This window comes from Neoarius graeffei, chromosome 22 (genome assembly GCF_027579695.1).
Source record: "Neoarius graeffei isolate fNeoGra1 chromosome 22, fNeoGra1.pri, whole genome shotgun sequence".
Lineage (NCBI taxonomy): Eukaryota > Metazoa > Chordata > Actinopteri > Siluriformes > Ariidae > Neoarius > Neoarius graeffei.
Genome location: NC_083590.1, coordinates 43,130,322 through 43,143,566, shown reverse-complemented (window position 1 = coordinate 43,143,566; position 13,245 = coordinate 43,130,322). Strand labels below are relative to the sequence as shown.

General features: G+C 42.7%; 2 protein-coding genes across 2 annotated transcripts in view; one reads left to right on the top strand and one right to left on the bottom strand.

Annotated features, from left to right (window-relative positions):
- LOC132870316 (centrosomal protein of 55 kDa-like) overlaps positions 1 to 13,245 on the top strand; it is an 85,150-nt gene that overhangs the window by 16,367 nt on the left and 55,538 nt on the right. The gene's annotated exons all lie outside the window — the stretch shown is intronic.
- Positions 9,703 to 13,245, bottom strand: part of sdha (succinate dehydrogenase complex, subunit A, flavoprotein (Fp)) — a 47,384-nt gene continuing 43,841 nt past the window's right edge. The window contains exon 15 of the mRNA XM_060904821.1: positions 9,703 to 13,088. Coding sequence (XP_060760804.1) covers positions 13,002 to 13,088 — 87 coding nt within the window. The 3' untranslated portion in view covers positions 9,703 to 13,001. The remainder of the gene's footprint in view (positions 13,089 to 13,245) is intronic.

The window sequence follows — 13,245 nt, the reverse complement described above, 5'->3', positions numbered from 1 at the left end:
CAAGTCGCCAGGTCATCACAGGGCTGACACATAGACACAGACAACCATTCACACCTACGGTCAATTTAGAGTCACCAGTTAGCCTAACCTGCATGTCTTTGGATTGTGGGGGAAACCGGAGCACCCGGGGGGAGAACATGCAAACTCCGCACAGAAAGGCCCTCGCCGGCCACGGGGCTCGAACCCGGACCTTCTTGCTGTGAGGCGACAGCGCTAACCACTACACCACCGTGCCACCCTGCCACCAAGTCAATTGGCTAAAACAATTTATATTTCAGTTTTGTTCATCTTGGGGCACCTTACACACCTACCAATTTTGACATGGATAGGTGAAACTATATACTGGGAAGAAGTCTCAATGATGTGTGAGCGCACTATGGAGTCCCCTGGACAAACCTGGGGCTAAGCCTCTATCCCTGAGCATCAATGGCCAGGACTGATCTGTGTACCAATTTCATGAGTTTTCGCCCATGGGAACCACCTCCAAAATAGCAGTGTTGAATAATAATAAGAAGAAAAAGAATTAGTAATAATCAGTACAGAAACAATAGGGCCTTGCCCTTCCAGTGCAGCGGCCTGTGGTGAATGCCAGAGGCCTTGCACCTCCAGTGCTCAGGCCCGAATAATAAGAATCAGAACAGAAACAATAGGGCCTTGCACGTCCGATGCAGCGGCCTCTGGTGGACACCAGATGCCTTACACCTCTGGTGCTCGGGCCCTAAAGAAGAATCAGAGTAGAAACAGAGCCTTGCACCTCCGGTGCTCAGGCCCTTAAAAAAAATCTGCACAGAAACAAAAGGGCCTTGCACCTCCAGTGCAGCAGCCTCTGGTGGACACAAGAAGCCTTGCACCTCCAGAGCTTGGGCCCTTATAAGAAGTGGAGCAGAAACAAGGCCTTGCACCTCTGGTGCTCAGGCCCTAAAAACAAAAAATCTCTTGAGAAACATCAAACAAAATGCAAAAGTAGTTTAAAGTAGGGCCTGAGCAATGGAGGTGCAAGGCCTCTGGTGTCCACCAGAGGCTGCTGCACTGAGGTGAAAGACCTCAAGGTTTTTTTTTTTTTAATTATTATTTTTAAATCAGGGGTTTGATAACTGCTAGTTTAAAAGGATTTGGATACATAGCTGATTCTAAGGGAAGAATTTATTTTAGAAGAGGTTCAAATGCTTCAGGTATTATCTGTTTGAAGAGTTGTGTACTAATTCCCTTACAAGTTGAAGATTTTGATGTGGAGAGTTATCATCTCATCTCATTATCTCTAGCCACTTTATTCTTCTACAGGGTCGCAGGCAAGCTGGAGCCTATCCCAGCTGACTACGGGTGAAAGGCGGGGTACACCCTGGACAAGTTGCCAGGTCATCACATGGCTGACACATGGACAAAGACAACCATTCACACCTACAGTCAATTTAGAGTCACCAGTTAACCTAACCTGCATGTCTTTGGACTGTGGGGGAAACCGGGGCACCCGGAGGAAACCCACGTGGACACAGGGAGAACATGCAAACTCCGCACAGAAAAGCCCTTGCCGGCCACGGGGCTCAAACCCGGACCTTCTTGCTGTGAGGTGACAGCGCTAACCACCACGCCACCCCTGAGAGTTATTATAATTTATTAAATTGTAAATTAGTTTGATTTATCTGAGGGGAGTAAAACATTCTAATTGCTGATCTGATACAGTTATACTGTTAGAGTTACTTAAATTGCCTGGCCTTAAAATTAGTTGTTTGAATTTGTCATCAGATATTTTCAATTTTGTCACTGAAAAAATTCATGAAGTCGATTGCAGGTGTGCATGTGTCCATAGTGGTCTTTTTCCTAGTTAATTTTGCTACATTATTAAATAGGAATCTAGGATTATTTTTGTTATCCTCTATTAGGGTGGAAAGATATGCTGATCTAGCAGCACTAAGAGCTCTTCTCTACTTCGGGAAGCTCTCCTTCCATGCTAATTTGAACACTACCAATTTTGTTTCACGCCATTTGTGTTCTGATTTTCAAGTAGTCTGTTTTAAAGGGCAATTGTTATACCAAGGTGCTAATTTTTTCTCTCTAATAATTTCTCTTTTAAGTGGAGCTACATTATGTAAAGTATAGCAGAATATTGACTAAGCATTCAGTTGCCTGATCAAGCTCTGTGTGGGCTGACAGTGATCCAATCAAAGTTGATAACTCTGGGAGACCATAAGACACTGTAATAGTTGATGTGAATTTATGTTTAATAGAGGAGCATGGCAAGGTGCATATATTATTGCACAAATATATTTTGAATAAGATGATATAAATGATCTGAGGTAACTTCAGACTGTGGAAATGTGACTATATTTTCTGTACTGAATACAAATGTTAGTATTAGATCGAGAGTGTGACCACCCTTATGGGTAGGTCCTATGACATTATGATTAACCCTGACTGAATCTAAAATGGACATGAACACTGTTTTCAGAGGATCTTCTGGGTTATCAAAGTGAATATTAAAATCTCAGACAACTAAAGCTTTGTCTAAGTAAATGAAAAAGTCTGAGACGAAAGCTGCAAATTCAGAAAGAAACTCAGAATATAGCCCCGGGGGCCTGTAAATAATAAGTAACAGAATTAACTGGGGCGGCACGGTGGTGTAGTGGTTAGCGCTGTCGCCTCACAGCAATAAGGTCCTGGGTTCGAGCCCCGGGGCCGGCGAGGGCCTTTCTGTGCGGAGTTTGCATGTTCTCCCCGTGTCCGCGTGGGTTTCCTCCGGGTGCTCCGGTTTCCCCCACAGTCCAAAGACATGCAGGTTAGGTTAACTGGTGACTCTAAATTGACCGTAGGTGTGAATGTGAGTGTGAATGGTTGTCTGTGTCTATGTGTCAGCCCTGTGATGACCTGGCGACTTGTCCAGGGTGTACCCCGCCTTTCGCCCGTAGTCAGCTGGGATAGGCTCCAGCTTGCCTGCGACCCTGTAGAACAGGATAAAGCGGCTAGAGATGAGAATTAACTGGGGCGGCACGGTGGTGTAGTGGTTAGCGCTGTCGCCTCACAGCAATAAGGTCCTGGGTTCGAGCCCCGGGGCCGGCGAGGGCCTTTCTGTGCGGAGTTTGCATGTTCTCCCCGTGTCCGCGTGGGTTTCCTCCAGGTGCTCCGGTTTCCCCCACAGTCCAAAGACATGCAGGTTAGGTTAACTGGTGACTCTAAATTGACCGTAGGTGTGAATGTGAGTGTGAATGGTTGTCTGTGTCTATGTGTCAGCCCTGTGATGACCTGGCGACTTGTCCAGGGTGTACCCCGCCTTTCGCCCGTAGTCAGCTGGGATAGGCTCCAGCTTGCCTGCGACCCTGTAGAACAGGATAAAGCGGCTAGAGATGAGAATTAACTGGGGCGGCACGGTGGTGTAGTGGTTAGCGCTGTCGCCTCACAGCAATAAGGTCCTGGGTTCGAGCCCCGGGGCCGGCGAGGGCCTTTCTGTGCGGAGTTTGCATGTTCTCCCCGTGTCCGCGTGGGTTTCCTCCGGGTGCTCCGGTTTCCCCCACAGTCCAAAGACATGCAGGTTAGGTTAACTGGTGACTCTAAATTGACCGTAGGTGTGAATGTGAGTGTGAATGGTTGTCTGTGTCTATGTGTCAGCCCTGTGATGACCTGGCGACTTGTCCAGGGTGTACCCCGCCTTTCGCCCATAGTCAGCTGGGATAGGCTCCAGCTTGCCTGCGAACCTGTAGAAGGATAAAGCGGCTAGAGATGATGAGATGAGAATTAACTGGGTAGACTTATTTTTTGAGGCTACACGTTAAATGAGAACTTCAAACATATTAAATTTATAACCAGGTTTTTGTGTTACGCCTAGATAATCATTATAAATAACTGTGATGCTTCCTCCTCTACCAGTTAGATGAGGCTGGTGTATATAACTGTATCCAGGAGGACTTGCTTCATTTAAAAGTTCTCTATTCATTTGGTTTAATACATGTTTCTGTTAAACACAATACATTAAACTCTAATCAGTAATAAGTTCATTAACCATTAGCACTTTAGATGTACAACCCCGATTCCAAAAAAGTTGGGACAAAGTACAAATTGTAAATAAAAACGGAATGCAATAATTTATAAATCTCAAAAACTGATACTGTATTCACAATAGAACATAGACAACATATCAAATGTCGAAAGTGAGACATTTTGAAATTTCATGACAGCAACACATCTCAAAAAAGTTGGGACAGGGGCAATAAGAGGCTGGAAAAGGTAAAGGTACAAAAAAGGAACAGCTGGAGGACCAAATTGCAACTCATTAGGTCAATTGGCAATAGGTCATTAACATGACTGGGTATAAAAAGAGCATCTTGGAGTGGCAACAGCTCTCAGAAGTAAAGATGGGAAGAGGATCACCAATCCCCCCAATTCTGCGCCGACAAATAGTGGAGCAATATCAGAAAGGAGTTCGACAGTGTAAAATTGCAAACAGTTTGAACATATCATCATCTACAGTGCATAATATCATCAAAAGATTCAGAGAATCTGGACAAATCTCTGCGCGTAAGGGTCAAGGCCGGAAAACCATACTGGGTGCCCGTGATCTTCGGGCCCTTAGACGGCACTGCATCACATACAGGTATGCTTCTGTATTGGAAATCACAAAAAGGGCTCAAGAATATTTCCAGAGAACATTATCTGTGAACACAATTCACCGTGCCATCCACCATGGCCAGCTAAAACTCTATAGTTCAAAGAAGAAGCCGTATCTAAACATGATCCAGAAGCGCAGACGTCTTCTCTGGGCCAAGGCTCATTTAAAATGGACTGTGGCAAAGTGGAAAACTGTTCTGTGGTCAGACGAATCAAAATTTGAAGTTCTTTATGGAAATCGGACACCGTGTCATTCGGACTAAAGAGGAGAAGGACGACCCAAGTTGTTATCAGCGCTCAGTTCAGAAGCCTGCATCTCCGATGGTATGGAGTTGCATTAATGCGTGTGGCATGGGCAGCTTACACATCTGGACAGACACCATCAATGCTGAAAGGTATATCCAGGTTCTAGAGCAACATATGCTCCCATCCAGACGACGTCTCTTTCAGGGAAGACCTTGCATTTTCCAACATTACAATGCCAAACCACATACTGCATCAATTACAGCATCATGGCTGTGTAGAAGAAGGGTCTGGGTACTGAACTGGCCAGCCTGCAGTCCAGATCTTTCACCCATAGAAAACATTTGGCGCATCATAAAACGGAAGATACAACAAAAAAGACCTAAGACAGTTGCGCAACTAGAATCCTACATTAGACAAGAATGGGTTAACATTCCTATTCCTAAACTTGAGCAACTTGTCTCCTCAGTCCCCAGACGTTTACAGACTGTTGTAAAGAGAAAAGGGGATGTCTCACAGTGGTAAACATGGCCTTGTCCCAACTTTTTTGAGATGTGTTGTCATGAAATTAAAAATCACCTAATTTTTCTCTTTAAATGATACATTTTCTCAGTTTAAACATTTGATGTGTCATCTATGTTCTATTCTGAATAAAATATGAACTTTTGAAACTTCCACATCATTGCATTCCGTTTTTATTTACAATTTGTCCCAACTTTTTTGGAATCGGGGTTGTAAGAGATCTAATATTTAAGAGTTCTACCTTTAGATCAAAGGTACTGGCAGAGGCTGGACAGTCAGGATGATCTAATTTTATATTAACCAGATTACAAACTGAGTATTTCAACCTTTTTGTTTAGCTTGGGGAACACACAGTTTTGATATGGTGGAACCTGAGTGATGACTCTGTGCAGCTAGCAGACAGTTGGTTTAGCCTGTTCACCTGCTCCCTGGCTTTGGCTCTGGATTGTCATAAGTTCTGTATCTGTCTCATCGCATTGGTCCTGTGGAGGGTGGCCCCATGTGGACAGTTGGGGGTTGCGCCTGGAGGACACTCTGGACTCTTGCAGTGGTGCTTTTGTGGCTGGGGACTGCAGTTGACTTGCTGACTTTGGGACTGTGGTTGTCATGAATGGTTTTGCGCTCGGGTTTCCGTCAGTGGGGGGTTTATAGCATCAACGAAGCTGACTTCATGTTAGGACTGTTAATGTTATAGTCATGTTGTCTGTTGTTGCCCAAATGAGGATGAGTTCCCTTTTGAGTCTAGTTCCTCTTGAGGTTTCTTCCTCATGTCATCTGAGGGAGTTTTTGCTTGCCACTGTCGCCACAGGTGTGCTCATTGGGGATAAATTAGGGATTAAATTAGCTCGTATTTTAAGTTGTTCAAATTCTGTAAAGCTGCTTTGCGACGATGTTTATTGTTAAAACACTATACAAATAAACTTGAATTGACTTAACGAGGCCTGTTCTGAGGCTACGAGCTATGCTGCAAGAAATGAGAGCAGCAACTTCCCGAGTGGGATGGATACCATCCCACCTTAACAGGCCAGCAGTGCCCTCAAAATTAGTCCAATTGTCTATAAAGTCCACATTGTTTTCAGAGCACTACCGGGACAACCAGCAGGTTCAGTGACCATAACCTGCTGTAAGCTACATCGCCATGCTGCATTGGGATGGGGCCAGAGCATACTATACCATTGGACATCGTCTTCGCTAATTTAAGCACCTCTACAAAAAGTTACTCTTAATAACCTCAGACTGACGAAGGCATATATCATTAGCTCCTATGCGGATAACTATCTTTGAGAACCTGTGCTTACCTAGGACCCTGGCTCCTGACTAAAGCTGCTAGTGCCACTAAGGCCTAGCTAATTTCACATGCTGTATGATGGTCTCCTATAACCAGAGCTCTTTCAGGTTTCTCAGCAGGTGCCTCACTGAAGAGAGCAAACCTGTTTGACATGTGAAGCGGAGAGGAGTGGTGCTCCCGTGAGCAAGCCTCAGTAGTAGTTTTGGCTCTACGATTATGCCACCACATCGTCACCCATTTGCCCTGCTGTGAGGGTTCTAATGCTAGAGTTAGGGGATTGCTAACTACACCTAGGGAATCCAGACTTTCCCCAACAGAAACTACACTGCTCACTAACCCTTTCTTGAGTCTGGATGCCACTTCCAAAGCTGCAATCTTCTCCGTCAGTGAACTAACTAATCTGCACTTATCACAAATAAAGCCATCACTAATAAGAGAGGAAGAATGACTAAATATCCTGCACTCAGCACACTGAACAAGCTGAAGGTGTGCCACTATGAATGAATGGATTTATGTACCTTAATCGAAGATCTGTTGATATTAAAGCAGATCCGATGTGGATGGCCTCTGCTTGCGGTCTTTGCACTGGAGGAAAAAAAAAACCTTCCGGTTTTGGCTTTCCCTGAAAAAATTTAAAACGCAGAAAAAGGAAAACTGAAAGCACAATCAAAAATGAAAAAGATACTGGAAATTATTTGTAGAGAAGATAGATTAGTGATTAACGCCAACACTCATGGGAAAAAAAAAAGTCGTCGTTGCAAACAACTCCAACACAACTCCAGGTTGTGTGCTCTTGGAGGAATTTTGGTAGGCTGGTCACGTGTAGGAAGCTTCATCATTTGGAGATGGCTCTCACTGTGGTTTGCTGGAGTCCCAGAGCTCTATATCCATTTACAGACTGATATTTTCATAAATTTCTCTCATCTCTTCTAGAATTTCTTTTCTTTGTGGCATAATGTGCTGCTTTTTGAGACCTTTTAGCCCACATTAAATTTTATGGAAAGGTTTTTATTTTAGTGATATTTAACTCACACAAGGTTGGCAGTCATCAATAGGTGTGTAATCAAATACAATTAGCAATTAAGTTTGATTAATTGTTTGAGTAACTAAGGGGACAGTTACTTGTTCAGAGTGGGACATCTGGTGTTGAATAACTTTCCTTCAATAAATGAAATAAACAAATGAGTAACCTTTGGCTGTTTGGTTTTCTGGAGCACTCAAGTGTGTACCGACATCATGCCAAGAAGAAAGCAAGCACAACTTTATTCATCACACACTTGTGAAATTTCCTCTCTGCATTTAACCCATCTGAAGCAGTGAACACACATGCACACATGTGAGCAATGAACACACACATACCCAGAGCAGTGGGCAGTCATGCTAACAGCACCCGGGGAGCAGTCGGGAGTTCAGTGCCTCGCTCAAGGGCACCTCAGCCCAAGGCTGTCCCATATTAACCTAACTGCATGTCTTTGAACTGTGGGGGGAACCCATGCAGACACGAGGAGAACATGCCAACTCCACACAGAAAGGCCCTCGCCAGCCATTGGGTTCAAACCCAGAACCTTCTTGCTGTGAGGTGACCGTGCTAACCACTTACACCACCGTGCCGCCCAAAGGACATCAGCTATTACCTCAAATAAACAACGGTTACTGCTCATCAATCTGAGAAGGGTTGTCAGGCCATCCATCCATCCATCCGGCTCGCAGGGGGATCTGGAGCCAATCCCAGTGGACGTCTGGTAAGCAACAGGGTTCACCAATCTATTGCATAGCTAACACAGAGAAAAATAACCATTTCACCTATGGGCAATTTAGAGTAGCCAGTTGACCTAAGCCACACGTCTGGGCTGTGGGAGTAAACTAGAGCACCTGGAGGAAACCCACACAGGCACAAGGAGAACATCCACGCAGAAAAGCCCCACTGCACTACTATGCCAGTTATAAGGCCATATCCAAACAATTTGAAATTCTTCATTCTACAGTGACAAGGACTAAACACAAATGGAGAGCCTTCAAGACGGTTGCCAAGCTTCCCAGGAGTGGATGTTACAGGAAATTTAGTCCAAGGAGATACGGTTTCTGTCTCATTTCTGTCCATTGTCTCAGGCTTGCTCTTCAGGGATAAATACATTTATTAGGCATAAAATTAGTTAATATGTTTAAAGTCTATTTTTCTGTAAAGCTGCTTTGTGACAAGGTTGGTTGTTAAAAGTGCTGTACAAATAAACTGAATTGACAGTTTAATGCTCAGAGGTATAAAGAAAAACCCAGGATCTCCATCATGTGACCTACAGGCTTCTGTAAGCACATTAAATGATTGTGACAGCACAAATCAGAAAAAGACTGAACAATTCTGGCCTTCAAAGCATGGATGCCTAGGAAAAAAACACTTTCTCTCCAAAAAGAATATGGAGCATGACTTTGGTTTGCAAAATTGTATCTGAATAAGCCACAAAGGTTCTGAAACAGATAAGAACAAGATGGAGATGTTTGTTCATCATGCACAGCACCATGTTTGGCAAAAACTAGAGTATTACCACAAACACTCCATATCACCTGTGAAGCATGGTGGTCGTCGTGGTGAAGTGACGATTTGGGCTTGTTTGTAGCCACAGGATCTAGGAAACTTGCAGTCATTGAGACAACGATAAACTCCAGTCTATATCAGAATATTCTTGAGACATCTGTCCATCTGCTTAAGTTGGGCTGAAATTGGTTCATGCAACAGGATAAAGATGTTGCACCATTCAGGAGACATAGTTTATAATTTTTATTTTTTAATTTAGTTATAATTTGTTTATCATGCAAAAAGGAATGCATGCCAAATTATTTAATTTACACAAAAATAGAGAGACAGAGGAGCAAAAACCAGCCAATCAGGTAGCACTTCTCTCATGAATATTAATAAGCCTTCCCTGCCACCCTAAGTTTTGGAACTTTGCAGTAGGGCAGGGGGTGTGGTTCAGTTGGTGACAGGGACCATTTGTGAAGTGTTACAAGACAACATGCACACTGAAGTACAATGTTTTTAATGACAGACATGGTGAAAATCAGATGGTCAGATCAACTTTATTCAATTAAGAAGTAAATATTGCTCGGAGGCAACCAGTCAGATTATCTTGTGTTGCATCATCAAGGATTCAGTGCAGTAGAAATGGAAGAGACTACAACAGAAACCCAATAACCCCAATTATTAAAAAAAAAAAAAAAACACTACAAAAGCAGATGGAAAGCAATTTAACGACTCTCTAAAGCACATTCAGCAGGAAGTACATTGGTGAAACACATGAAAAACGGGCCTCATTTATCAAGTTGTGTGCAAATGTTTGTCAGATAAACCGTAAGAAAAATTGCTGCCACATTTGCTAACGTTTCAGTAATGTTGATTTTGTTCATAGTTCTGTGTTGAATTACAAGTCACTCGTAAAGTGCAAAGCACATTCATGCTACAGCTCGTTTGCATTTAGCGATGCCCATAAAACTCTGTAAAAGGCAAAGCTCACCGAGGACAACAAAGCGTGAGAAAAATTTCTCTGCAGCAGAAGTTATTTTGACTTGCACAGTAAATTAAAGCTCATAGGCAACGGTTTTAATTTTATGCACATTTGAAACTTTATACGTTAAAAAAACCCCTCTGTAATTGTCTTCTGTTCCCAAGAAGTATTGTTAATAAATAATCATTAAAATAAGTTAGCGCGGATCGTGGCGAATTTCTGTTCGGCTATTTTCGTGACCACTCGGCGCGTGACGTCATTTAAGACAAACAAACCGCTTGAGTTGAGTCCACTTCTGTTTACTTACATTGCCGTTCGGCTTGAGTGCAGACGTGCATTCAGGAATTTCCAAAGAAAAACCATGCCAAGTCAAGTTTATTTGTATAGCACTTTTAACAATAAACAATGCCTTATTGTTGTGCAGTGAACTGTAACAACGGGACCAGTTCAGGAAGAAGTTTTTACCTTTTTCTGAGAGAAGAGAAGGAGGCAGAGAGAGTGGATTGGCTTTTTCCGGGAAGAGGAGACGAGGTGGAGCAAGAGGGTTGGCTTTTTCCAAAAGAGGAGACGAGGCGGAGAGAGTGGATTGTGTGTGTGAAGCCAGAGAGTTGTTTTTTTCCGGAACAAGAGACGAGGCGGAGAGAGTGGATTGTGTGCGTGAAACAAAATCAAGCAGTCAAAGAAGAAACGGACCAGCAATGCTCAAGCAAAAAGGAGAAGATTGGGGGTAAACATTTTTACTTTTGCTTGCAATTGACAAGTCAAGAATCCTGAGGGATCCTGTACAATCATTGTGGAAATGAGACAAAGGCATATTTCCTTGCTTAGAATGGGCTATAAATAGTACAGTGCCGTGGATGGCAGGCTAACGTGGCCTACCGGCGCACTGTCAAGTAATCGTTACCTATATCCACTAGGGAGGGCGGTTTAATTATTCTTCAAAAGGGCTCTTATTTAGTATTACGATGAAAGTAGGAATTTATCATCACTATCAGGATAAATCGTTTGGGCGCGAGTCTTGTTGAAGTCCGGGATCACCACGATCAGAGTCAGCCAAGTCGCTGTCCGATTCCAAGGCTGCACGGTCAAACCAGTGAGCCACATTCACCGATTACTTCGCAATGGCCATAGGTTCATACATGTATGGTTTCACCTCTCGATATTCAATTTGGAGAGTTCCTACTTCAAAATCGCTATCGCCTTCAGACATTTTACACAACCTCTCACGACCAAAGTCCATACACGTGTGCTCGGTTCGCAAGTAAACACAGAACTGCTCCCAGTCTGTTTGCCTTAAATGACATCACAACGACTGTTCCCTGGCGGTGAAAGTGCGCATAAGTGAGATGTAAACAAACCTTCGGAAATTGGGCAAAACAGTATATTTTAACTGTTTTATTCAATTTTAGGGTGCAAATTAGACACTAGGAAAATTGAATTTGCTTTTTGGGTTGGTCTTCTAGACCATAAAGTTGATATTCTATGTTTCACCTCCGACCATTGCCTATGACCTTTAAGTTACAAGAAAACTGTGACATGAAAATGGAGTAAAAAGTATCTACACTGAACTCGGGGCATCATCCACATTTTTTGTTTTAAAATGATGCTCTGCAATTGTCCACCAGAAATCTCTCATGACAACACAAGCTCTTCAGCCTCTCACACACCACTGTCACACTGGAAAAGCAGGAGGGAATGAGAGTGTTGGAAGGAAACCTGATAGATTTGGGATGCTTGATGAAGTCCTGCAGCACACTAGGGAATGTACAGCACACCAAGACAATCCAAATCGATAATTTATGTTAGTGCTGGCTTTCACAGCATGAATCGAAGATGCACGGCAACAGAACAGACTTGTACACTGTTGCACCACATCCTCCCTTTTTATACAGCATTTCTTTTTGTCTACAGATGGATTTGTGTTGGCTTGCTTTCTTTTCTTTTTTTTTTTAAAATACCCACCCTCCAAATACTAACACCATCAGTATTTCTTAAAGCAAATTACATTAATATGAAATGAAGTTCACCAAATGTTCATTAAATTGCCGTGTGTCAACTCAGTCAATCGATCAAGGTTCACATTAGTGAGAGTCATAAAACGTCATGCCACACAAACTCAGGAGCTCTTGTAGAATACGAACGCTTTTGTGAACTAACTACGAATGATTAAAAGTCGACAAATAAATTCCTTTATTTGCTTGAAGCTTGATAAATGAGGCTCATTCAGTAGAACACAAGTACATATGGAACTTATGTTTACATGTTGGCCTGAATTCGTTTTTTATGCCTCCACCACCTTAAGGTGCAGGAGGCATTGTTTTTGGGTTGTCCGTCTGTCCGTCCGACCGTCCATGCGTGCATCCGTCCCGAAACTTTGTGAACACGATATCTCAAAGGCTGATGAAAGGAATTTCACCAAACTTTCACCATTTGTGCATTTGGGGACAAAGATAAACTGATTAGATTTTGAGATCAAAAGGTCTAAGGTCAAGGTCACTGTGAGGTCAAATGTCTGTCCGAAAACCTTGCAAACACAATATCTCCAAGTAATTTCTAAATCTACAAGTAATTTCACCAGGTCAAGATTACTGTGAGGTCAAATGTCCATCCCCAAATCACAACTTAATAAGGCATGTCATCTACCAGGCGGAGGCATCCCCATCAACGCCATTGGCGTCGAGTTCTATCTAGGTTTTTTTTTTTTTTAAAAACAAATTCTAGATCCCTCCATTTTTAGTATTTATGCTTTATTAGCAATAAAATGTCCTTCAAAATACCAGAATTGAACACAAATGTTCTGTAATGTACTGAAGGACTCAGACTGAGCATATTATTGATAAATAATAGTAAATAGGTTAATAGGAGCGGATAGCAGGAGGAATGGCGGCACAGTCTTCAGCGTTCAGAGAGTCATCAATCACTGGTCTATATTCCAGAGTGACCTAAGATGCACCAAGACACAGTAAAGATTATAGCATTAAAGTGTGACATGACAAGCCAATAAAAATAAATTTAAAAAAAAATGTTCAGGAATGTCATAACTTTGTAAATGAAGTACGCATCATCAAAATATCAAATACCTCATGTGCAAAAAAAAAA